This window comes from Pomacea canaliculata, linkage group LG14 (assembly GCF_003073045.1).
Source record: "Pomacea canaliculata isolate SZHN2017 linkage group LG14, ASM307304v1, whole genome shotgun sequence".
NCBI lineage: Eukaryota > Metazoa > Mollusca > Gastropoda > Architaenioglossa > Ampullariidae > Pomacea > Pomacea canaliculata.
This window is the reverse complement of record NC_037603.1, coordinates 11755945-11783691: the sequence shown is the minus strand read 5'-3', so window position 1 is coordinate 11783691 and position 27747 is coordinate 11755945. Positions and strand designations below refer to the sequence as shown.

The window sequence follows — 27747 nt, the reverse complement described above, 5'->3', positions numbered from 1 at the left end:
GTCATACTCAATGGAGTGAACAAGATCGGAGTGACAGACGGCAAACAACCTACCCGATCCTCTCCCCTTCAGACATCATTGTACGCGTGGTCACAGTTGCCTGCCCAGTCAATGGAGGACATCAAGAAAACGGACCCCCAACAGTACCCTACAAAGAACACCAACAAGAAATAAGTGACAAGATGGCCGGCCCTCCACAGTTCATGACAATTGTATGCCCATAATGTCGAGGGACTTTTGTGGACGGCAAGACACAAGCAAGACAAGGAAGAGAATCAGTTCCACTGACCCAGTGACTACGCGACACGAGGTGTCTCCGTGCTAACGGTCACCAGGACACAGCACGGGACTCACCCGTGGAAAATATTTCACATCTTCAACTGCGACATCGACGGTTTGCTCGTGAAAACACGATCCTGGCTTTGTACAAAGCATTAACGTGTTTGTTATTGTGTCTACAGACATTGCTTGACGTCCAGCAGTACACTGCACATGTTTCTCTGACTTCCAACGATACTTCAGTCCTGCTTCTACACTTACATACGCAAAAAAGACGCTGCCGGCCGATATCCTTGTTTTTAGTAAAAAATGTATTTAATAAGTTTTTGCATAGACTGCAGTTGTACGGTTGATCAAGTTGATTTATTTTGCAATTGACACCGAGGTTTAACGAGACAAGTATTCTGGACTTAAACCCACAGATGAAACGCAGGGTTCGGAGACAGACCAGGAGATCGATCCTCGGCCCAGAACCGGATCCCGCTGGGGGTGGTATGCTTCACCTTTTGTGTTGCATGTTTGGCACAGGGAGGACAAATATTCGAATACCACTTCTACCTACCGCAGCGTTCTCATGGCAACATACTATTTCTACCTACGCATCTGGTTTTTGTAACATTCATTTCTCATCTCCATCTCTTCCCCAGAAGCACATTTTCGCCGAGTTCCTCGACCATCTCACCGGAACATGGAGATGAAGCTGAGTTGTAAGGTGGCCAGTGACAAAATCACTGTCATGTGACCCCCAGCTTTCATGCTCGTTGACGACCAACGGTGACCTCGCCACCAGCTCTTGTCCATTTTTCACGGTTCTCAAAGCCCATGGGGAGTTAATCACACCAGCGCTGTCCACAACTTTCCATGTATCCTCCTCCCGTATCTTTACCTCTCTTCTGTCTTCTCTTCTCCACTTTCCTTATTGTTTGGGCATGCGTGGTGTTGATTCCCTCTCCGAATTTAAAACAAATGACATCACAGATGGTTGGCCTCTTCGAAAGTGTGTAACCTTTTGCGATTTGTTGTGTGGCTGTCGAACCTTTTTGCAGTCAGATGTTCCGAAATGTTTGTAAAGGAGACATGCAGGACATATAAGTCACAGGGCACGAGACATCATTTTGTCCTTTTCAGTTCGGAGAAAGAATACCTGCAGCTGATATAAATTGCATCCAAGCCTTATGAAACTGATATAAAGCCTTGTGCTTACTACTTCATAGCAGACTCTCAGTATCCACGTTCGCTTTGGCCCAGTGACAAGAAAAAAGCTCTTCTAGGAGCCTAGAGGCCAGTAAACCACTCACAGATTAGCCCACTCAAATGATCATCATCGTTATTTCCTAATCGGATAGCAGTTTTCATAATCCACTTCACCGGAAATTGGTCATGAAGAACCTTGTGAAGCGAGACATATCGATGAGATAAAATCTGAAGAAAAGGAACTGCCAGGGTCCAAGACAATTGAGAACTGTTTTCCCGTCCAGACAATGTTTCAAAAGTACAGCACCTCTTCCTTCTTTAGCAACAGTAGGTGAGACAAACACAAATGTTAGCTGTAGTCTCAGGATTTTTTTTCTAAACCGAGTAATTTGACGGCGGCCAGCAATCGTTAGGACAACAGGACAGGACTTTTCTTGGAATATAAGTTGTCGGTAGCCGTGAGATCAGCCTCCCGTCGCCCAACACACCTTTTTTTTTTTTTTTTTTTTTATTACCTTCTTTCCGTACTCCCACCCCGGCTAGCCTCTTGGTGAAAATTATGGGTAATGATCAGTAATCATCAGTAAGTGGTTAGCTTTATGGAAGAAACAAACTCACCGTACTGACAAGATGTTCCGGCGTAACCATTTCCACACCGACAAGCCCCATTTGAATCTAGGCAGTAGTAGTCTTCGTAATCATTCTTACATTGACATCGATACACGCAGTTAGGACCAAACCATCTTGGAGTTCTGCAAATATCTGATGAAAAAAGTAGCGAAGCTCTATAGAGCTACAGACAGAAGACAATGAAGAAAATCTGTCTTGCAAGAAACCTCAACTGTACAGCTTTTGCTATGTTGCTATGTACTCATTATTTTGTCACATTATCGGCATCTGGTTCCTGAGGTTTGAGATTGGTGGATGATATATTTATATATAGAAAGAGAGAGAAATCATTGGTGCATGGTGAATGACTAGCAAATATTTATAAAGTTTACTTTTTGCGTAGTTGTCGCTATAAATTATGTGGAGACTAGCTTCTAACAATTTCGAGGGTTAGGACAGGGCGACTGAGATGTGTGTAAACTAGCTGTCTATCTCCTTGTAATTGGTGTGAAGATACCTGGAAGGTTGTTGTTTTTTTGTTTGTTTTTTTTTTGGGGGGGGGGGGGGTCGGAAGCGAAGCTGATAGAAGCTTCAAAGGAAGATCTCAGATGTCAGCATTTATTTTGACCTATTCTCTTCCTTATCACAAAGATTAAAAAGCCACTATGAATTTATAGCACCTAGCGATCAATGATATCTGGATAATTATTTCACACATATATTATGGAAGTCTATGATCGTTCTCGTGGGCTGAATGTGACATGTATACACGACTAAGAGGACAGAGAGAGAGAACCCGTACCAGCTCTCATCAGTGTTAAACTGAAAGAAGGGAACACAGATTTAGTAACTACATACTTCATTACACTGTGCCTATGACCTCTATATAGGAGTGTTAGTGATCACATTGCTGTGGAAGGAGATAGAAAAGTTGTTATGAAGATGGTAGTAACTCTAAGCGACTGTAGCAACACTATGAATGTGATGCTTCATCCTACCTCCTTATGTCAGTGTCAGCTGAACTCGTCTAATTCATCCCCACACATACTTTGCTAGACATGAATTGTCCATATAAAATAATTTGTCAGTCTTTAATTATGATAACACAATACAATGTGTTTTACATCCAAACACACTATTACACCCGATTAACACAAAATAAACGAGAGGTGAGAAGAATGTGACCAACTCACCTCCCCACGCTCCCCCCCACCCCTACCGTGGTTAGCTCCCTTGCTGTACTCACCAGAAGACTGGACAGCAGCCCAGAGACAGAGGATGACAAAGGGCGCTACAGCTTGCACGCGCCCCGCCATTTTAATGTAGCTTGAAAGCATCCTTTGAACACCTGCCAGCAATTTGTTGTCACTTAATCTCTGGTGTGAGAAGACAGCGGACGGGTGAAGATCCGGATTTCTGAGTCCGGAAGTGTGTCAGCAGACGTAGAGCAGCGTGTGTGAGAGAGAGATGGAGGAAGGGCGGATATAATCATCGTGCTGAATGACAAAACTTCACTTTTAAAAGAAAGTGCGTGTGACTGCTGACCAGAGGTGAAGCAGACTGGGCGAGGGTCACCCCCCCAACGGCCGCCTCTGCTGCTGACGAATGTATGTTTATGGGTCACACAATAGTGTGTGTGCACACATAATCTTCATGCATGTGCAAAAGTGTGTACCTGCTAAATGTATGTTTAGGGGTCAGATATGTGTGTGTGGGTGTGCTTGTATATTTGTGTGTATCTGAGTAGGGAATGTGTGTGAGGCAACAACAGGGTCAGGATGCATGCAACCCACTGTACTATTGACAAAATACATGTGAGGATCAACATGCCGAATTTCTTGTCACACGATCAAACACAGACTGTTATTGTGAGATACCTATTTGTTTGCGCATGTACAACTGAGTCTGTTGCTGTATCCAATACAGAATATATACTCTGGTAGTAAACACACTTTAATTGCTTCAAAAATAAACATTTGCTATGGCAGATTTTATTGAAACAATAAAGCTATTGTCTTCTTTTGGCAAATTCGTCACAACATGTGCATAAAACAAACAATTGTCGCTCATACCATGCTTGACCTACTTAATTGTGACTTTTGATGTATGGCATCTATATACATCCATTTACATTCCTCTGTTAGTCACACTAGGGAATATTCGTTGTTTCCTAGCCTCACCTCTCTTTCTCTCCGGTGAACACACACTATGAAAGAAAAGTTAATTAGATACCAGCTGTAAAGAGAGTAAGTTCAGCTGCTATAAGTGAAACACTTACCATTTAACAATAATAAATCACGTGGAGCTTGGTTAACTTGTAGCATTGACACAGGAAAGCCAGTGTACCCCAACTGAACTTTGCGTCTGCAGTTGTTAATATTATTTTTTTTTACTTTTCGTGAAATCCTTTTTCCAAAATAGTGTTTGGCGTTGGCCGGCCGCCAGGTCAGGGTGAACCCTGATCGCCAGTGGTGTGTGTCACATCCGCTTTGTCCAAGTAGGGAACATTGTGGGATACCGCCTGTCCACTTGAGTGATGGCAGTGACAAGAGCCAAGCAGCCCTTCACCAGCCCAGACATCAGTTCAAAGCTAAAAATAATTTCCTTCTACCAAACAAAACATGGCTAGAGAACTGGAGGACAATGACTTACTGATACCAGACTCTTTGTTCAACTTGTCTTAGACTCTAACTGCATGTTACTGTATTGATGTGATGCCTCAGTTTATAATTATATCCTTTACCTTTTACCCTGGTGTCTGGAATGTCTTGCTATTACTGCTTTTAAGCTTTTTTAAGACCCGCCTCTTTTGTGCACTTGCTGGTGGTCTCTCTCCCTTCTGATTGTTTCCCTTCCCCTTCCCTTTTTTTTCAAGCTGTTTCTGTAAACGCATTAAGCTTACAGCCATTAAATGGGCAAATACACTTTATAATTGCTTTATTATTACTATTATTATCATCATTTAAAAGGATTTAACTGCTGAAAAACTTTATGAAAGTATCCACATACACCCAGTCCCTGAAAACTCCAGATATGTGAGCACATGCACACACTACACACCATACCCAACCCACATGCTAGACATTCAGAAACTGCTAATTAAAGTGCACACTCAACGTGCTGCTACCGATTTCTGATTCTTGAAATTACAAAATTTACAGCTGGGCATCATCATGCAATGCTAGCAATTGGAATCCTTGTCAATTATTTTTAACTTTCTGGTTCATGCAAAAGAACAACAGAGAAATAGACACAGAGCTCAATACCAATGTTGCCTAGATACAAGGACACGATTTGTTTTACATATACTTGATGTTTTAAGCTGCTTATGATGGGCGTTATTACTCAGGGTACCAAAAGTGATCCTCTGCAGATCTTACATTCCTTAGAAAAAGAAAACATACTACAGTTAACATGCTTAAATGAGTTTATAGCAAAATATTGGTAATTATGTATTAAAAATATATAAATTGTGTGTAAAAAAAAAAACAAACGACATTTATAAGTACTCTATCATCACGCTATACATATGAGAATTAGGTGCAAAGACAAGTGAAATGATGCAGAATTATTATCAGAGCTAATGATAATCTTTTAGATGGCAGCTCATAATCCCAAGAGAGAGAGCGAGCCCTTACCTCATACATATTTCCTTACACTCTCAAAACATTGTGACCTTATGTTTACAAGATGGCTGATGCTTAAAACAACTGCACATTCACGTTACTTCTCTGGAGCCTGTGTGTATGAGATAACCTTGCCATTATCCACATCAAGGAAGATAAACAAACTGACAAACTGAAATAATTACTTGCTTTGCAAGCCACCAGTTTACTCCCCTTTTCAGACTAGTGCCACTTGGTGACCTCAAAACTTTAACACCATACTTAAACATGCAAGTCACTTAAGAAATTCAAATCATATTTTTATCCCATAGACCAGACTGTGTAGAAGCTATATTTTTAGAGAATTTTAGCAAAACATTTGCAAAGTGTATGCTGGTTATACTGAAGAGGATGGCAATTAAGGCTTGTCACCACTGCAATGGGGACTGTAGAATTCTCAGGGTAGATTTGTCTCTTTCTTTTGGATGCAACACTTGTTCCCAGCAAGTTTTCTACAGGTATTCTAGAAACCAAACAGATCACAAGAAATTTACTGCATAGTCTCAGTTCACACCACTGTTTGAACTATTTTCGTTTATGAACTATCAGTGTAAGCATCCACACGCACACACATTCACACACAAAGAACCAGCAACAACTTGTATGCATGAAAATAAATCCATTTTTGTGGAGATGCGCTGTTATTTAAAACTGCATTAAAAACATTAAAAAGGTTGACAAACAAACTGATTTTTTTCCAAAAGATCAGTTGCAAAGTACAAAGTCATTTTAGGAACATTCTATTCGGAGCAAGGTTGAAAGAAAACCAGGAACAAATCTTCAGTAAAGGAAATAAGACAAAACCAGCAAGCTCCTGATGCAGACTATTTGCATATACAAAGCACAATTTGTCGCAAACTGCATACATCTTGGGAATCCAAGCAACTCAGTAACACAAAGTAATATTTCATGCTGCTTTACTATTGTTGCTGTACAAACAAAAAATTTAAATTACAAATACTTGAACTCTTGGCCATCACAGTTCAAAGATAGCAGCTTGAACTACTGTCATTTCTCAAAAGAAGACCAAATCCATAAACAATTCATACAACACAAAGAACAAAGGGGTGTAAAAAAATAACTTGAGGACTGCTCTAACAGACTCATGGATGCAGACTGTTGCACTGCACTTGTGTTCCACGCTGTTTATGACACGCCCTCTTACTCAAGCCAACAAACTTCATGAAAAGTCATCATCATCAAACAGGTCTGAAAACTCTGTAGCAGAAAGAAAAAGCATGCTGTGATTAATGTGGTTCAGGGTCAGAGGATTCTTTGCATAGGAATTTATTTGTAATAAGCTTAATTTTAATACACAAATTTTAAAATCACATGAAGTCACATAAAACTAATGCAACAGCACATGAGATGTACATGAGTTGTTAAAAAGGACATTTTTTTCTGGATACATCAATGTAGAATAACCAAATGCATTATTATTTATAGTATTTGTGTTATGTACATATACATGGGTGGAGGATTATTTTCAGACATAAAAAAAAGACAAGTTGACAGCTGACGAGTGATGACTACAGCTCATGTGGGTTACGAGGTCTTCCACAACTCATTTTGCAACTTATTAGGAGTGTTTCGCAGGAAATGGGTGTGTGCCTTTCAATAGAAGTTCCTGTTTCTTTCCTGATACATTGATATTTTGAGTTATATTCCCTTCCCAAGTCTACTTTCTCTCAACTTTAGGATATTTAACCAGTCCTCTTACTGACTAAAGAGTAGTATTTCATCTTGTCTAGCACCCAGGTATCACCCCTATTACAATCTTTAGTGCAGAAAGAAATCAACTTTCAGAGGAAATATTAGACACAAATAATAATAATGATGAACATCTTTATAGCACTTTTCCAAGGTTTTGATCAAAGCACTTTACAGAAGTGATAAAGAGACATTATGCATATGCAATCAGACTTTGCCACTAGTTTCTGTTTATCTTTTTTTTTAACCTAAGTATTGCTTGGGCAAAATCTGGACTATTTTGACACCACCTCAACTGATTACAAGGGTCTGTACCTATTAAAGGTCTAAGCAAACGTTCTGTTTTCATCACTTGTAATGCCACTCCTTTGCTGTTAATCTTGTTATCTGCTGAAACTTGTGTGCACCTTTATCATCTAGATACGCACTGTCACTCGAAACAATTAGTATAATGTATTTGATTTATAGCAGATCTTTCAACTAGAAAATGTCTTCACTTTATCTTCTTAGCTACAGTAAGCTTTGCAATTCTGGATCGCAGATATTTGGGGATTAATAACACAAAAATTACATTAATAAATGTTTGCAAATAATTTTCAGAAATGTATGCAACATTTAGGAAACAAACTGGTGTAACAGTACATATAGGAAATAGTAATTCATTTGTTTGCCCATACATCCATGTATGTGTGTGAGAAAGAGAGTGTATGTGAGATTTTGTGTGTGTTTAAGAAAATGAGATTGTGAGTTTGTTGCACGTGCGCACATGATGAGGCTGATTATGAATACTAAAATCCCCGAAATATTTAACAGAAATAATTAAAATTTTTATTTTGAATCCCTATCATAAAAATGGTGGCGTTCTGTTCATATTTTATCTGTAACTCTGTCACTCTTCAATCACAAACACTAAAAATGTATGAGGTGCTAGCAACATTATGAATCACATGAACAAAATTGGTAGAATGAACAAATGAGCATAGTTCTGGTACACCTGCAAAAACTAAAACTGTACTGGGCTGTTAAAAAAAAAAAAAAAAAAAATCCCACAAGTAAGTATATATTGTGGTTACAACAGTTCAAATAGTCTTTGCCTTATCTGCATATGCTTGTGCATAGCTATCTTTAACAGTGCATTTGAGAGACAGCTGAACATTAGAAAGCACTCTAGCCAATTACTTTCTTTGTACTTATACAGGTGATTTTCACAAATCAGTTGATTTTGTTTCCAGTTGACTTGAACAGGTAAGGACTTCCTCACTGAAATGTTTACATTTTGGAAACTGTGTGTGCATGCATTTGCACCATGACAACTGTTGTCTGCACAACCTAATTCAGATTCTAGTGACATGCAGCAAGATGCATAATTTAGCATCAGATTCTCCCATATTATTATATGCATGGCTGTATCTGACACTAAGTTTGCAAATCAAAATTAAAATCAAAATCAGGATTGGAGACAGGTAACAGTTTCCTATGCTGTGAATTTACTAACTACGCTAACCCTAAAAGAGCTTAAAGGTTTGTTTTTAAAATGATAAACTTCTTTGTTAGTCAATACAAGTGTTGGATATTCTTTGTGATGGGAGATATCACACTTTATCCTGTGTTTTTACTTGATACATTTTCCCTATAAATATATAACTATAAATCACTGAAAATATTACATAAATATAAAACAAATTGCTGTATACTAATCTTACTCTCAAAGAATCTTTATTTTAACAGTTAAGAAACATGTCTCACTTGATAAATAATTAAGCTTTATATTAGTTATGTGGTATCCATGAAGAGAAGTTTCAGAAAACAACAGGTATTTAAAGTCAGAGCATCTACTTGGTGTTGGTTTCTGAAAATACAGCTAACTCCTTAATAACTGTCATGAATAGATAAAACTAAAAAGATTATTACAGCTGTTATCTAGCAAAATGTCATTGGCATGTGCCAAAACCAAAACTATCTTGTCATTTCCAGAAATCTATTGCATCAACTATCAAGCAGCAATTGGCTAAACAACTACCTTAAAACATAGAGCAAGAAAATAAGAACTTTAAAAAATATTTACCATTGAAGAAATCAGCATGAACTGCCTTTTCATTGGCTGCCAAATCCATCAGCAGCGCACTGGAGCCACCTGCCTGCAACACACAGAATACCCTTCACAATTTCAATGCATCTTTGGAATCAATGACAGAATTGTTATCCCATACAGGAGTAAAATATGGGATGTTTAGAGAAAATTAGATCAGTTTATCCAGAAGGCTGCACAGTCCAATTACTTTACAGTACTGAAGTAATAAATAATCCATTGTGTGTGAAATTTAATATTGACACTTGCATTATAGCAGCCAAACAAAATGATATATTCTTTCCTACTACACGTAGTTAGTATCTCTCAAATGACAGCAACAATACTTTAATAATCCAAATTTTCATCTTACAAGAGTAAGATCGAGGTATCAAAGATGCAACAAAATAAAAAGGAGACAAATTGCAATATATCCAGTATATTTAGTGACATACAAGCACCAGCACAAATCAATGTATCCACTGTCTTCATTTTAAAACTTAAATTTAAAGAATAAACTTAAATTTCATAATTTAATTTCTCCCTCTTTCTTTCCACATCAAATTTGCCACTCTGACTCAAAGGCTACATTCAAACGTTCTCTGAAAACATATATATTCTCAAAGTACTATCCCTGAATTACTCTTGTTAACTCCCTGGCAATACTGTCATGCTAACCATCATGTAACAACTCCATCTTACACTGTTTATATTACCTACATCCCTTCATACCTTCATCCATTGCTTTACATTCTACTCTTGTACCTTTTCTCTATGTCATTCAGTGTGTCTATACATACCTCACTGTCTACTAGCTGTTATCTTGTACCTCATCTTTATGTTGTTCATGTACATACACATCTCACCATCCACTGCTATCTTTATCATGAATGATCTGTGCAGAGTGTGATCGTGGTGCTGCATGTTTTAAGTACCCATTATTATAATGTTTTGCACCCGATTTTAAGTTTACAGAAACAGATTACCTATCACAAGTGATCAACTAAGAGAGATCTTACAAGATTCTTATTTTATTAGATATAAATATTAAGTTAGGATTTTTTTAGTAAAATGTTACACTACAAGCCTGTCTTTTCATAAACCCTGCTGCATAGAAAGCAAAGTTATTTTAACAGAACACATTGCCAAGAAGAAGTAGTAATAACAATAATAGAGACTAGCTATCATTTGCTCCACCGCTTATCTAACATCCTGTCCGAATCATTATCTGAGTCTGAGTTTCAAGCAAATCAGTTTCACATTCTATTTTATTAACCATTAACCAAACTGTAAAGTAGTTCTGTAAATTTTGGGCTGTTATCTAGAGAGTTCTTGAAGCTATTCAAATCTGGTGTGTTTTTAATGTTGGTCAGAAGTGAATTCAAATTTGCACCAACTCTTTGTGAAAAGTAATATTTGTATTTAGTACTGTAACAGTGATGTGAACTTTTCCTTTTGAATTTTTAGTGATATTAGTTTGTGTCACTTCAAGATGTCAGACGTGTCTAGTCAATTATTTTTAAACACAGTGAACAATGCCAGTCCTAAAATACTTCCCTGAGGAATTCCACTCATAACATTGGCTTTACGTGATTTTACAGATACTACCCTCACATATTCTACCTAGTCGAACACTACCAGTCCATTCAAGAAAATTTCAACAAACTTTATCTACAGCTAATCTGACTACCAATCTCTCAGGTAGGATAGAATCAAAAGCCTGTTTAAAATCAAAGCATAAAATATCTACATCCTTACTCTCATCCACTAATGATGTTATATCTTCCATTACTTCAAGCAACTGTGTCAAGCAGATATATTTTTCCCTAAACCATGCTGGCATTCAATATACATTTCATTATCAACAAAATAATTTACTAGAGCATCTGACTACACTCTTCATCTTACACACTTCACATGTTAAATTTACCAGAATCAGACTTCAACCCTTTCTTGAACAGTGTTATTCTTTCAATCTCTAGTAAGTCCCCTAATTCCAATGAATACAGTGGAACAGATAGTTCAACACTCAGGGTTAAGAATCCTTGAGGCTATCAAATCTTGACTTTGTAAATTGTATGGGTTTAAGCTCGATTTTTCTTAAATGTTTAAAGGCGTTACTTCGTCTAACAAGAAATCCCCCCAACTCTAAAAACAGTCTTCAATCAAGATAGATATAGTTATCACATCTTCCTATGTAAAAACCTAGCAAAGAACTCATTTAATATGTCTGCCTTTTCATGACTGTTAACAGCCAGTGGCCCATCTTTCTGATACCTGTGTTCACCTTCACTCTCTCTCGAACACTTTTCTATAAATTTTAGAGTTTACTTTACTATCCTTAGCTACCTGCTTTCCATACTCTTTTCGGATTTTCTTAATTAACATTGTACAACTATTTTTCACTTCTAGATACCAAACATAATTAGGCCCAGATTTAGGATGTAAATATACTCTGTACTTCTTTTTACAACACAGTAGTGTAGGAAGATGCTCAGGGTTGTTTGTTTTTTTTTGGGGGGGGAGGGGGGGGGAGGAAGTAAACTTCATGCTGATAGTGAACGACGTTCATATTCTTACCTTCTCAGTATCTTTTTTTGAAGGGGCGGCTAACCCCCTGGTTCTTATGCCACTACAACTCTCAAACCCTATTCATCCACCCCTGGTTTTATTTTCTTTTAGCTGTGAACCATCCCGTTAGGTATGCACTCCTCCATGGCACTTTGCAGTATACTTTTCCAAAGCTCCCAGCTTTATTAACATCCATCTCCTGACCCAATCATGATTTCTAATAATGTCTCTTAATGTCTTCATAATTATCATATTTATTTAACCCTCTAACCCAGTGGTTCTCAAAGTGTGGTCCGCGGACCACTAGTGGTCCGCGGGCATAAGTCAGGTGGTTCGCGGCTGACATCAAAGTGATGTTTAAAGTGATGCATTCATCACATTAACATTTTAATTACAAATAACGAGGTATAAGTAGTTTTATGTCAACTTATTACTATATTACTTTTACAAAAGGATATTTAGTTTTGAATTGTAATGAAACAAATGCTGCAATTTAAATTTGAAATTCATAGTACAGACTGATTTTTAGGCCTTGGTGGTCCGCCATAATTTTTTACTTAGGCCTTGGTGGTCCGCCGTAGCTCTTACTTAAGTAAAGTGGTCCGCGGTCCGAAAAACTTTGAGAACCACTACTCTAACGTAACCTGGGATCCATACAGATACCAGCCAAAGCTTCACTTTCTGAAACGAGAACCATTTATCTCAACATTTTTAAATTTCTTGACTTTTACACTTTAGTGGTGGACTCATCATGGATGAAATGAATTTTCAAATATCTGCAAAAATCACCGCACAAATTAAATTTCTATTGCTAATCATTGGTAGGTTCATATAGACCCCAGATATAAATGCCACATGCTTACAGATGAATTCCAAGAAATAAACATCATATCATCCAGATTTTTCCCCTCGCCTACCCTGTGTGTGCCTGACCTAAAGGTATCTCTGTGTCAAATTACTCAAAGCACACTTTTAGAACCTATTTTGGTGTCCAAATTTCTTCAGTAAAGAAAATGCCTCATGTAGTGGTGGACCCTAAAAAAGTTCTTTCCTTATTGTACGATGATTACAGTAGAGATCTTGACTCTATGAATGAAGATGAGGAAGAAGACAAATACTTGCCTCTTTCAGATGATGATAATGAAGACGATAATAAACCGATTGCAGGTAAGACAATATTCATCTGCATCTCCTTTTAGATGGATGTTAGCGTCCCAGATTGACAAAGGAGCAGATAAAATTTTTACCGGGATAATTTTACCCAGAAGTTTCCCCAGTGAGTCCCCCCAGCCCCCTTTTCCCTGCAACCATTTTTTTTCCCCTAAGACATTTTTTTTCATGCCAAGTTTCTTCCACTGTACATTTTTTCCTTAGGCACTATTCTTGCCCAAGTCCGATGTCCCCATGTACGAGACACCATGCTATAAAACTGCTATCATGAGTTTTTCTATACTGTACTAGTTTTCATTGTGTGTGTGTGTGTGCGCGCTGTGACATAGTATGTGAATTATAATTGACAAAACTGTGCATGGAAAATTTGACTTAGGAAACGTTGCAAAATTTATTGCGAAAAATTTGACATGGGAAAAAAAAGTCTCGGGGAATCTGGAGAAAAAAATACAGAAAGAAAATCTGGCGTAAAATGTCAATGCAAAATAGGCCTATCCAGCATCTCATTTTCTATTTTACTTTAGATGATGAAATGGACGAAGTTTCAAACAGCAAAGACAGACAGCCAGGGTGACAGCACAAATGATGAAATTTATAACAATCAAAGGATCTCAATTTTCTCCTCTAGTTTGTTTCCCTACAACCTCCTCTCCAATTTCTCTAAACAAGAACTCACAGAATGAACCACTGGAATAAAGTCTAATATCTTGTCCAGTTGAGAATCATTCACCAAATCATAATTCGCTTTTATCATCTGTTTATGGATTTACCGTGAATTATTTAGCCAATGGGCGGGGGGTTATACTGTGCTGACAAGAACAAGAAGACCTAGCTTCATGTTTGCTCTGGCCATTGCACCCAAAATATTTGACTTACCACCCCTATCATATCTACCTCCTCGATTTCCATGTACGGACCAACTCCTTCGGGAAACATCTCATCAGCAACAATAGCGGCTGGTTTCATCGTGAACCTGTCACACCATTCAAGACTTCAATGCAAACACACGGAGAGTTCACCGGAAGTAATATCTATGATAATCGAATGCCTCCAAAATCATGCCATCCAACCTTGAGAAGAATTATTCGAAGTAGTTTATTTGATGCTAGGGTTGCTTCTGCTATGAATTACACAATTATATATTTATTTTTAGTGTTTAAAATAAACGGCCTCTAGTCATCATCATTTCAAAACCACGCGTGTATAATGTGTACTTGTATCGCCCAGCATCACCACCAAGAAATATAGATAGGTCGCACTCTCTGCACTAACCAGTAATGAAAAATGAAAAAATTAACAGTGAACGGTGAGATTACGTGTAGACACTGTGAACAAAATAAAGTACAAGAGTAGAACGTTATGTCATGTATAAAGGAATGAAGGGATACAGATATATATTTTAACAGTGCAGAGATGTATCGAGTAGTAACATAATGTGGCACAAAAAATCCTATTACGAAATATCAAGCTTTAAGTAGTGACACTTGCACGCTGTTAATATATCTAATTATTTGAATCTGTTGTCTTGGTACTGACAAGGCGGTGCTGAAGGATGATGTCACGAGATGGAATGTTGAGTTTAGACACATGTGGGACACCAACCTATTTGTCTCGTTTTATTTCGAGAATCTCATGTGACCGCTAGTCATATGATAGACTTCCTCAGAACGACTCACGTGAATTTTAGTCGTCGCTAATTCCGCAAGGTAAGGGTGTTCGCTAGTTCAGCATTTTCCGCTGTGCAGATGTACAATATTTGAGTTATATTCATGTAATTTTCATGTTATTTGCAGCTTGATTTATTTGAAGGTGTTCACTGAGCCGCCTGTTCCGGGACCACTGTTGCAACTCGTCAACACAGATTCAACTGCCTCCCTCAACAGTCTGTAACACAGTCACCATGGCCTTGAAAGTCTTTGTTGCTTTATTTCTTTTGACAACAGCAGGTGGGATCACAATATATTTCTTGCTTTGTTGAAGTAAAATTAAGCTAAAATGTTTTATTAAATATACTTTCTTGAAACTGGTTGATCACCATGGTCAAAGTGAATCGAAAACAGTTTAAAAAAATAATCATTTTGTGCTTATCGATTGTGTCGCAACAACTACAGCAAGTTATTGTCTGCAAGGTGTGAATGCACGAATATTTTCACTTGTTGGCGTCTGATCACTAGATATTTACATGGAATCATAAATATACGCAAGGAAGAAGATAAAGATTAGTAAATAATATTGTTTGGGTGATTGTGTTCATAGAAGTGTTTTTGCATACAGGGGAAGCGAAAGTGAAATATAAATTCTCAGTGCAGTGCGTATATATATATATAAATTTGAGAGACATAGATCTCCCAGGTTTATGGTGTATTTTGAAAAAAATTTATAGAAGGAAGGTAAACTTTTAAAAATTAAGGCAGTACTGTTCATGAGTTGTACATCCATCAGATTTGGCTTTTCCCTTTTCAGTTTTTCTCCTTTAAAAGAGCTAAATATTTAAATATCAGAGATGATTAACATGCTGTAGGCCTTCCTACTTTCCCTAGCCACGTGTTCTTATTTTCTAACTTTTGAATATTATAAAGAAATGGTTTTTATGACATGGATGATTTATCTGGGATGATTTTAGTGTATTCCAGTCCATGGATGACTATGATACAGTTAATAAGCTTGCAGTTCCATTATAGTCCAGTTATAATTTGATGCATTCCCCACCAGATGAAAGACATTTTTCAATATATTACTTTGTTACCCTAATTGTCTGCTGGTACATTTTACTCTTTAACATTAACTTTAACATGTGAAAAAAATAATTTAAAATATAAAAAATAAAGGAGCTAATCTGCATGTAGCATACAACCAGGAAGCATGCAAAAACTAGAGGGAATTCTTTTTATCCCCGGAAATTGTAGGCCTTTCTGTTAGATTGAGAAGTTAATCTGTTTTAAGGGACAATCAGGAAGTTCATAATATTGTTTATACTTAAAACCTGGAAATAAAAAGTGTCCTGTTTGTATATAGGGAAAAACCTGGAAAGTGTTTACTTATTTGAGTAAAGTTAATTATAAAGCATGAGAGCAAATTTTCTGCAACCTTATTATAAGTAGTTTTAATTCCTAATAAGTTGCATTCCCAGTCCATGAAAATTTACTTCTGAGACAGATTAACATCACATGAGTGGTGCAAAAATGTGATGTTTGGTAAAGCATTCATTTCTTTACATGTATATTGTAAAGTAAAGTGCAAATTTAGCATGGACATAAAGAATAAAATGTAGCTTAAAGATGAAGCAGTGTTTTAGTTGACTAGACCAAGCAAGTTGCTATGTAAGGCTGGGCAGGTTTATGGTGGATGTCCTGAATGAAATGTTTATGTTGGTAATGTATGTCTAGGCTAATTTTTCATTGTTAATATCTTAATTTTGTGATAATGTATTTTGCACACAAAATATTGGTTCACAAAATTAAGAAATAGCCTGCTTTTTTCACATAGTTTTGGTGAAAATGACACAGATTTTTCATTTTGGCTGTTTTTGCTATGGGTGTCTTTACATGAAGGATAAATCTGGTGACCAGATGTGAAACAATCAGGTGATAGTCACAAGACCATGCACAGCTCAGGCATGTGCTAACAAAGTGCAGACACGTGCAACTGCCTCTTTGCGTGATTGTGTCAAGGGGAAGAACAAGATTTATTCATGACATGGAACCATGAAAGTAATAATCACAGTTGCTTTGAAATGCGCAAGGAATTATACAGCAGAGTTTTTATGACTACACATCGAAACTTATCTAGTTTCTGATTTGATCATCCAGAAATTAAGCTCTTCATTCATGTTATTATTGTACATAATCATCTTATGATACAGTGGTACCAGGTTTTCTTTGCATTCGTCCTGAGAACAACCATAATCAGAATAATTTCTTGGCTGCAGAATTAAACTTCTAATGCTTAGTTATCACTTGGCTGTAGGGGAAAGGGAATAGATTAGGCAGCTAAGCCATCGGAGCAGGAAGAAAGAAACAAGGAAGTTTACTACAGTAAACGATTTCTTTCACAGCAAACTTTTTTAATTCTTAGCAGCTGCACAGTTGTCACAGAGTCGCACAAATTGTTAACTTGGTTATGGTATATAAGTATAATGAGGTATTGGTATAATGGTTTATAAACATGAGGAAAAAATGGTCAAAATCAGAATGGCCAGCATGAAACTAATCTGAAGTTTTTCTGTTGGAAAATCTGATGTCCCTGAAACTCAAGTAATCAGTTTGTGCACATGCATTTTAAACAATTAAGTATAAAATCAAACGTGGAGGAATCTTATTGAAAAATTGATTAAATAATGTTGAGGCTTTTCTGTTTGAGGTAAAGTAAATAAGATCATTGCCATATTGGTACATTAGTCATATTTTATGGTACTTTTAGGTTGAAATAAATAACAAAAGTTCCTTGTAGTACACCTGGCACTATTAGGGATCAGATGTGTTTTATTTTTATTCTCTCTTTAAATGTGATCAGTGAGTGCCAAGCAGTTCCGTTTAGACAGAGATGGGCAGGCCTGTGCGCTGGTGGATGTAAATGCTGTGTTTAATGTGCAAGTTGAGCAAAATAACACAAGAGTAAGTATTCTTGCTTTTAATCAGTGGTTTGATACTATTTTAGGTCTCAAATAATTCAACAGTGGTGATAAAATATCTACATGACCTTGCTTTAATCTATACTATTTTACCACATGATATGTTCTGGTAATGAGCACAGTTAAATCTGTATTGTGTAGAATAATGAACATAATGCTCCATATTTTTTTTGATTTTGAAACCTTCTTTAGTGGTTCAGTGTGTGTAAAGCAGTCTTCTGTTTGTATGTAGTTCCATCTCTCCCCCCCCCCCCCCAATTTATTTTCAGCAAAGAACTTTATTTCACGTGAATTCAACAATTGATTATTGATCAGTCAAAGAACCTATGCTTCTGATAATGTGATTTACAGATTCAATCACTAGTTCTGTGGAGATGTTTGGTGGGTGTGGGAGGTAGAATGTCAAAATTACGTGATGTAGCTTTTACTATTAAAAAAAGTAATGTGCCTTACTGGGGCAAGCTGAAACAAACAATTAGTCACAAGTACAAAACATCTTTATTAATCCTTTTCATGAAATTATCTGCCATGTTACAAGATATTTAAGACGTTATATATTTAAGTTTGACGTAATAATTAAATCATTACAGATATCCAATTTTTAGTGGGGAATTTTGTCATAGGAAAAATATTTTTAAAATTGTACTCTTACACTGCAAGGGTATTCTGATAGAAATGCCTTTGTGTATGTTGCTTAGGTTTACTGAAGGTATCACAAGGTTAGGTATACCTTTTTCTCCCTTTTTTGCATCAATTCTTATTTTCTTCATGACAGTACATGAGATAAATGTTTGCAGCCAATTTGTTAACTGGGATTGTTTCTGTTCTGAAGGAAACTGCTGCGGAGTTTAATCTGGACCAGTTGAACACAACAGTTAATGGCACTTGTCCAGAGGGAAATGCCAGCAGTTTAACAATGATTGTTGATATTGAAAACTTTGCCACTTGGAGACTGATTTTCTTGCTTAGGCGAAACGAGAGTACAGTTGCATCAGATGTTTCTTTTTGTTCCAAGAGATGCCCTGAATAACACAGAATTTACCAATGGTAAGCAAAGACGACAGTATATGCGTGAAAGAAATTTGTCTTGATCATTTATTATCTACCTTTTCTTAATTAGGTGTATGATAAATGCAAAAAAATATTTGTTCAGTTCTTCCGGATCAGCTATTGCAAGTATGGCTTAGGCAAACTATACACACCTCCTCTGTATATTGATGAAGTTTACAGTCTATCCTGAATACTTATTTCAGAGAGAAGTCATCTGCTTCCAAAATATGTCAAATTAAGGCAAGCGTGAATATGCAAATATTTAATTATAAAAAGATAAGCTTGACCTTGCCATGCATACACAAAAGTGGGCCCATCATAGAGTTACAACATGCAATAAAAGGAATACATTTTGTGTTTCTATTCTTAATTCTCTAGTAGACTGCAGTTTTGTAGGGAAATAATTTTAAAGTGGATAAAATGCCTCAGTTTCCAAAAAAAGGTTAGCAAAACTGTTTCATTAACAAGGAGCAGTTTTCTTGAATCCGAGTTCGGATTAAGATCTTTAGATGTTTTATTTTTTTTCTTTTGGATAGGAAGTTGTGATATTTGACTTTTATTTCTTTTTTCACTCATCCTGCTTCAGAGACAGTTGTAGAGGATGCTCCTGCTTTCTTGGAGTTGTCTTCACCCGAAACTTCATTTGAATGTGACAGCCCTCAGAACTTCAGCTATGTCACCAATACAACAGACCCAAACTTCACCTACATTGTGACGCAAGTTGTCAGTATGCTTCGTGTACAGGCCTTCAATCTTGAAAACAGCACTTTCAGTCAAGGTAATTAAGATTGCATTCTGGTGGTTCTAGCTAAGTAGCAAAATTTGTATTCGTTGAGTACTTCAAGATATTATATTGCTCAGTCTAGTTATCAGAAGTACTCAGATTTTGGGGATTTTTAGGAGAGCTTGAGGGCCTGTCAGGACTGGCAGCAACATGATGGATCATTCTTTTTCCTCGTTATTCCCTCTTCCCATCTATGCATAGAGTTCACAATACATGGAACAAAAGCAGTGGTGACAAAAAGTATCCAGAGATAGTGAAACTGTCTAATCTTTTGCTAAACCAGTGGTTCTTAACCGGTGTTCGATCGAACACTAGGGGTCCGGGTTCGGTGAGTCCGGTCTCAGGGGTTCGGCGGAGCCTCCGCCACGGAGGTCAAGACACACTCACAATTCGTGATGACGCTAAAGAAGGGTTCGGTGAATGTGCATATGAAACTAAAGAAGGGTTCGGTGAATGTGCATATGAAACTTGTGGGTTCGGTACCTCAAAAAAGGTTAAGAACCACTGTGCTAAACATAATTTGAGAATAAAGCACTGGCTTTTCTGGACTCCCAGGATGGCCAAAAGCATGCGTAGTAAGGTGAGAAAAATAGATAATAATGTAAGGAACTAAAATGAGGAAAAGTAGACATTAGAGTCATGGGATAAAAATTCTTGTGAACTTTTATCCTTTTTTGTGCAGAAAGCAACATGCCTTATCACAATCACAATATTATGGCCAGTTTGCAGCAAAATAATAAAAAGTAACTGTTACAACTGGGTAGTTAAAAATTCATTTGAGTATGGAATTAAAATTATCTGCTTCACTAGACAATGTGTTCTTTTAAAAAATCTAGACATATCAGATTACTTTGAACTGCTTTTCAGAAATGTGTCTGAAAGAGGGTGACTATAAAAGCTAGATATTTTTTTTTAATGTTAAAGTAGATAAATCACTTTCATAAGCTGATAATGCAATAGTTAATTAAAGCCAGAATTAATGTAATCACACAGTACATAGTTTTTCTGGAGACTATTTCACAGAACTTTTGAGAAAGATGGAGCTTATGCTTTGATGTTTGATATTTAGCCGAGCGTTGTGCACAAGATGGATTTTCAACTGAGGCTCCACCTGCAAATGAGACAACAACTGTTTCAAATGAGACAACAACTGTTTCAAATGAAACAACAACAGTAGAACCTACAACTCCCACAACGCTTGCTCCAATCCCACCTGCTCCACCTGCAGAGCCCAATACTTATGTGGTAAACAGCGCCAATGCCACCTGCATCGTACTCAGGGCCATCATTACATTCAACAATATTACCTATGAGAAGCGGGTAAGGCTGGTCACCAGTGAAACATGTTCTGGATAATTGCTGCTGTTTTGTGGTGTGAATAGGCGACTTATTAAGTGAAAACATCTTCAAAGAATGAGATATTCTTTAGATTACAGCTAAAAGCTGTACATATATTGATCTTACCCATGTTTTTAAAATCTCATTTTCAGTTTGCTTGATTACAAAATTTTTTCATTTTGCAAAAGTTGTATATATCATGATCATTGACATTACCATCATATAAAAATAAAGTAAGTAGAGCAGGGGTTTTACATTTAAGTTTATGGAAAAGCCTGGCTGTTTGTTTTCATGTAATGCTTTTTCCCTCACCCGATTTTATGTGTATTTTTTGTAAAAGGAGATATTACCAACATTCAGGTTCTTAAAATTTTGCAGACTGCTGTTTTACAAGTTTGAAAAAGAAAATCTAATTTTTTGTTGTTGTTGTTTTACATAAAGAATGGGAATGAAACTACGCTTGCAACAGTATCAGTCCCGATCCCTTTGATGAACACCACTGCAAACAACACAGTGGTTGAAGGCAACTGTTTCTATGGCAACAATGAGCAGCTGCTGAATATCACTTTCAATGAGAACATGAACCTGCTCATGGTGTTCTCACGCTTGTCAGATGGCACAAATAATGACTACAGCGTCAAGCAAATCCAACTGACTGTCCGTTCTCTGGACAGTGTCTACTTCCCAGATGCTGCCAACCAAAGTAAGTGCACCTTTGAACTAAAGTAAAAACACTTCTGCTGTTCTTAATCAAACAATAATGCTTCATCTGAAGCAAAAGGTGAAAACTATGCTCATCTCTTTTCCCACCTTCCCAAGTATATTTCTGGACATGATAGCAGGCAGGTGTTTGCACACATGTGGATACTTTCAGTGAATGTGATATAACAGTGAAAAGGCTAGCAGTCAGCAAACCCATACTTTCTCTTGCTGCAGCGGCTTCTATCACGGCTGCAAACATGAACATCACCAGTGACTTCATGAAGGGACAAGCCTCTGGATCTTACAAGTGTGATGCCAAGGTGACGGAGACCCTGAGTGGAGGTGTCATCTTTGAGACCACAAACCTACAGTACAAGGCCTTCAACTCTGACAACAGCACTGATTTCCCTAGTGACAGTAAGTTCCTCTTGTATTCTGTCATCTGCGTGTTTTAGTAGATTGATGTTGCAAGGAAAATTGGAAGAAAGTTAAGAAAGAAAGGGACTAGGCATCATCTTTATGTGACTTTATGCTCCAGCTCAGTCATAGTAAATTTTACCTCTTAGCCCAGACTGTTGAAGCATTGTATTTATAGTCATAAAAAGGGGACTAAATTTTTCAAAAAGTAATAATCTTTTAAATCTTTAGCTACCTTTGGGCTAGACTTGCTCATCTGAAAAAAATTAAAAATTATGATCCAAGGAGTTAATTATGAGATATTCAGTTGGAAGTGTCATTATAAAGCTATTCTTTCTCTCTACTCACTTCTTCAACAACTTCATTTTGCCTCTTACTATTGCATGTTATAGTAAATGTTGTAGCAAGCATGACTTTACCTGTCATAAACGGTTAAATTCTAGAATTGAACTGTGTCACTCTGAATTTCAAAAACACACAACTCTCCTCTTTTATAAATTTCTTCACTAGCTTTTTATGACTGTCCTGAAGTTCTGGGAATTTTTGCTAATGGTGTTAGCACTTCAGGTTTGTGCAAACAAACGTATTTGATATATGAAATAGAATTAGGGAGAAGAGGGAGTTGCTCTTATATGTTTTGGGGTTGTTGTACAGGATATCTTTGGTTCGGCGAGTTTAAATATAAATGTGAACAGTGGATTTATGTGTTTTCTATGCATTTTCTTTCAGACATCTATGAGTGCTCTGCTGACGAAAAGTCTAACAGCATAGTGCCCATTGTTGTTGGAGCCTCGTTGGCTGGGCTTGTTGTCATTGTCCTCATTGCCTACCTAATTGGTCGTCGCCGCAGCCGCCGAACTGGCTATGAGTCTGTCTGAGCATAAATGGCTGGAGGCTCCTTCCTTGTGCCCATCTGGGTGTTACTGGATGACTGCTTACATCTGTTTGTTTGGTTTATTTGTATATGTTTGTCCTTATTTCTGTCTAAAATCTCTTTCATTTGTGATTGCAAGAGTTTGCTAGTACAGTTGATAAAGAAAGACATCAAGGTTTTATTGTAGTTTGTAAGTAGGAAATAAATGACCTGATTGTTGACAACCTATTCATACCTTGGGCCTTAAGCTTACCTCCTGTACTGCCATCTTGCATGTAAAATGGTCAGAAGTGTCAGTGCAGGTTAAGTAAAAAGAAGGTAGGTGTGAAATTTCAAGTCTGGAGCATTTCTTTTTCTCTCCCCACTTGTAATGGGCAATAGGACGATCTCATCCTATTTCATAAAAGTAAATATAGGAAACGAATTCTGCATAACAGTTTGTTGTTTTTTTTTTTTTTTTATTTTTGCTTCTGTGTGAAACAAAGCATCATTATGTGATAATTTCAGAAGGCTTGCAATCAACTGTTATCTCGTTTTACTGTGTACCTGAAGTTTTCCTTCAACATTTCATAATTATTTGATTGCGTTATTTTATTTCTGGCAGTTGATTTGTATTTATTTGGCAATATGTCAGAAGAAAAGGGTATTGTATTCACAGTATTTTTGTCACATCGCCATATTTTTAACTACTTTCATCTTGTGACGGAGTTGATATTTCTCCCGTGCCTAATAACATTTACTTCAGATGTAAATGGTCACTTGACATTTCACACACATTTACAGGTTCTTTGCTTTGTTTTTCACATTGCAGTTAACATTATAGACACTTGCTTTCACCTTCCCTGGAATCTTGGGTCAATAATTGTGAAGCTTGCAGGTCTTTTCAAGTAAAAGAGCTATGTTGACTGTATGAGAACAAAGCTGGGAATGGACACCTGATACACATGCATGTTTTTGTTCATGATTATATACATTCTAACCCTAACTCTTGCATGGAGAGTGGTGCAGGAAGGACAAAAAGGGTGGATTTTGTTACATGTTGCTGTTTATTTTGTTGTTGTGCCAAAGTATTTTTGTTACTTTTGAAGGATATTAAAATCAGCGCTTAACATCATCAATCTTCTTGTACAGTTTACATAAATACGGAAATCTTGGCACTGGTTACAAACAGAGGTAGAAGAGGGTAATAATGGATCATTATGCCCGCTGGACATAATGTAATAGAGTGTGAATATAAAAAAGTGCTGCGCATTCCCTGTTTCATGAATTTAAACCAAAAATTTTTAGTAAATGTGTTTGTGTTAATGTTTAATTCCTGATCACCAAAAAATTTATAAAAACAAACCCCAACAATGGCTGGGTAGAGCTCAAGCCCTAAGAAATACTCTTATGGGGTGGAAGGTGGGTGCAGACCTCCCTGCTTTTGTTATTATATCAGTCTTTATTCAAACAGTCTTTCTAGTCATCCCTACTATTTCTGACTTGTACCACACTTGTTTTTCTTGCACCTACTGATGGTGTTTGTCTCTGTCCTAGCTATCTAATCTGGAATGCATTCTGATTGTAACTGGCCAACATAATGGTGATGGTTGCTGAACATTACACAAGATTTTTTTTTTCTATCACTTGATTATCATGTTACTCATGATAATACCCTGATAAATATATGATAAGAGCCTGAATACCCAGATAAATATTAAGGTTGTGTTTTGTTCATGTGTTTGTGTGTCTTGTAATTTGCACTAATATAATTCTATTGCTGTTTTTTAGAGATTATTTGGGATTTCAAGTTTTTCTGACTCATTGGGGTTTATTTAATTTTGAATTACATCTCCCAGCAAGTATATTACCTGTCTTCAATGTGATGTATCATTGCTTGTCAGCCGCAGAGTATGTGTCTGGTAATAAACAGATTTAAAAGTTTGATACTATCATCAGGACATGTTGATACAAATAAAGATTACTGGCTATTATCCTGTTTCCTCACCAGAAATGAGACTGGAATGGGGTTTACATGCTTAGGAGGTTGGTACTTATGTTTGTGTTATTGAGTATTTAGGGGAGGGTAGGGGTTACATAATTTGCATGTACTGGTTTATTTTATTATTTGTAAGATACATTGCTGCTGTGTTACCATAGTTACATCTTTAATATTAAAACTAAAAACTGAGAGCATGTGTGTGTACATGTGAGAGAGAAGGGTTTGAATTAAACTTGATCACGTTGAGAGTTGTACGTAGTGTGTGCAGTGATCAGAATTAGAGTTGATTCATACTATCAGTAATATTATCAGTTTTCTTGTTTTTGTAAGTGCTTAGATGCATACAGTTTTAATATGATAGGTCATACTTTATTGCTTTGCTTTTTTGGTTGTAATCATATATATACCAAGTGAAGGCATGCTTATAACGTTATGATGGATTTTTGTTTCTAAACTATGCCAGTCTTAAAAAAAACTGAAAGATCAAAGAGTTTGAAGTTCTAAATTTTCCCTCAGGACTTTACAAAAAAGAAAAATTATATACTTAACTGAGATTTTTTTTTTTTTTTTGTCTTTGCAAATTATTTTTCTTAAAATTACATGTAGACACTTATTTGCAGTCTTTACCCCATTTCCACTTATTTCCAGTCCCTACCCATTTCAGTAACTGTCAAATTAAATAGCAGAAAAATATTGGAAGGTTCTTGCAACTAAATCGCTAATGTGTATTAGAATGCATGCTAAAAGTTGTGCAAAGTTGTTTGAAAAAAGAAAAATAAACCGGTGTCACATGTGACCCAGTGTATTCACCCCCCCCCCTTTTTTTTTTTTTTTTTTTTGACAATCCATCACATTCCAAATAAATTGCTGAAGTGATAGCATAGCTTGCAGTGTTTTGCCCAAACACAGCTGACCTTCCAATATTACACAGGACAGGAAAAATGAGTAGATATTTCAGATCACAAGATTTGTTTGTGCTGTGAGGATAGTTAATAAGTTTTTCAACAGATGAGCAAGTTGGTAAACATTTACTGAACTGTGCAGCTTCCATTAAACTTAGCTTTTCTCTTGGCAGTTTTGATTATGTAGTTTTCAGTTTAAATGAGAAAAGACTTCATTATGTGCATGAAACGTTATTGTCGCACATCTTGTCTCAAGCCGTTATTTGGTCAAAATTAAATAGATAACAGCTCGTAAACAGATATAAATTTTTTTCCAGTGCTGTTCCATTACAATGGTCAGTGCTTCTATTATTGTACTGTCTAAACATGTAGCTAAATTTTCTTTGTAACATCAAAGATTAGAAAAGGGATTACAGGAGTATTTGTGCATAAATAGAATGTTACCAAGAAAAGTAGATTTTGAATTAAGCTTTCTATGGTTACAGGTAATTTGTGTTCAGATATCACCTTTCTGTCACAGAAAAAAATGGCACTAGAACATTGTAAATTAAAGGGAGTTGCTTGTATATTGCAGTTCAGAAATAAAGTATTTTTTTACTAGTTTTGTATTGTTTGGCCTTCACATAAAGAGTTTGTGAAAGGGGTGGAATTAAGTTTTTCTCACGTTACCGGACATTACTGTTGGTGTGCGAATGAATCGTAGTGTAACAAAAGTTTTGTGGGAAGTCCACGTTAGACATCAAACTTTCGTCCATAGCTCTTGTAGCAGTTGATAATCGACGGTTTCACAACCAAAAATCAAATGTGTTTTTGAGCACGCTGTCGCATGTATCCCTGTCACCTGTACCGCGTACCGCCTGTGTGATTCCCACGACCTAGCCTCTATGACCACAAGCTAATCACGATCATGTTTGTGGGCAACAAACGCGTTGTTCTCTCCCATCTGGTGGTAACAAGTGCTCACAGGCGTGACCAACACGTGGCGCACAGCAACTGAGGCGCGGCGCTGCCCATCAAAGGTCAAAGGTGATCGACGCGTGATAACGCGAGGGTACAATCGAGGTCAATATAGGAGCAACAGTTACGTTTTATGGATGGATTTTTTTTTGGTCCGATAGTGTTCATTTCTGATGTGGAAGGACTGTTGTAGTGCTCCTTCGAAGAGCGATGTTGGCCTTTGTACGCCTACGCGTTTTGTCGGATTAAAATTAAAGATTTTTTTTTTTTTGTGGTAAGGTGGGGGAACATGCGCAGTAGTAAATACTGGGTGATGGTATGCAAATTAGTATTCTAATCTGCTCCAGTCTTTTGATACCTTAAAGTTATTCGTTTTTATAGCACCGCCTAGTTTTTGCTATACTGTGGGCATTTGTTGAATTTACTCTAGGCGGGAAATCCCATCTACCTTCCATAGACAACAAAGTTATGCCGAATTTTCTTCCCATTTTAATCGCAATCTTCGAAATTAAGATTTTTAAGTTAATCATTCTCAAGTACGTGTGGTTAGAGTTTCTTTGAGTGTGTGCCGTTCACTGATTTCACGCAGAAACACTACGAAGTTCTTCCATTCACTTTCCAGCTCGTATTGTTTTTGTGTTGTTTTTTTTTTTCATATATGAGAATCAAGTATTGCATATGTACTGAATAAACCGTTCACCAGAAATCATCAGTCCGCCTTTCCGTAATTTGGTACATGAAAACTATATGCTCTGGCGTTATGAAAAGTATAGCGAAACAAGTGTTGGATCTTTATGTTTATAATTATAAAGTTCCTAGAGAAGACAGCATATAGTAACAAAACCT

General features: G+C 36.9%; 2 protein-coding genes and 1 long non-coding RNA gene across 4 annotated transcripts in view; 1 reads left to right on the top strand and 2 right to left on the bottom strand.

The window, feature by feature from the left end:
• Nucleotides 1-4421, bottom strand: part of LOC112555363 — a 64385-nt gene extending 59964 nt beyond the window's left edge. The window contains exons 1-3 of one of the 2 annotated variants that reach the window (XM_025223727.1): nt 4361-4421; nt 3329-3430; nt 2092-2235 (exon numbers count right to left, since the gene is read on the bottom strand). In XM_025223727.1, the coding sequence (XP_025079512.1) occupies nt 2092-2235; nt 3329-3430; nt 4361-4406 (292 nt within the window). In that variant the 5' untranslated portion in view covers nt 4407-4421. The remainder of the gene's footprint in view (nt 1-2091; nt 2236-3328; nt 3431-4360) is intronic. The other variant, XM_025223726.1, reaches the window with a different exon arrangement.
• A 7629-nt stretch (nt 4422-12050) lies between these two features.
• Nucleotides 12051-13407, bottom strand: LOC112555373. The gene is made up of 2 exons (XR_003097456.1): nt 12736-13407; nt 12051-12362 (listed from the first exon to the last, which is right to left on the bottom strand). It is a non-coding gene; the product is annotated as an uncharacterized LOC112555373 (long non-coding RNA).
• Nucleotides 13408-14816: 1409 nt separating this feature from the next.
• On the top strand, nt 14817-26546 carry LOC112555367 (LAMP family protein lmp-1-like). The gene is made up of 9 exons (XM_025223735.1): nt 14817-14972; nt 15076-15212; nt 17779-17879; nt 18729-18943; nt 19533-19724; nt 20800-21050; nt 21510-21771; nt 22005-22187; nt 22917-26546. Exons 4-9 carry the CDS (start codon nt 18892-18894, stop codon nt 23063-23065), a joined length of 1089 nt encoding a protein of 362 aa, XP_025079520.1. The 5' UTR covers nt 14817-14972; nt 15076-15212; nt 17779-17879; nt 18729-18891; the 3' UTR covers nt 23066-26546.
• The last annotated feature ends 1201 nt before the right edge of the window (nt 26547-27747 follow it).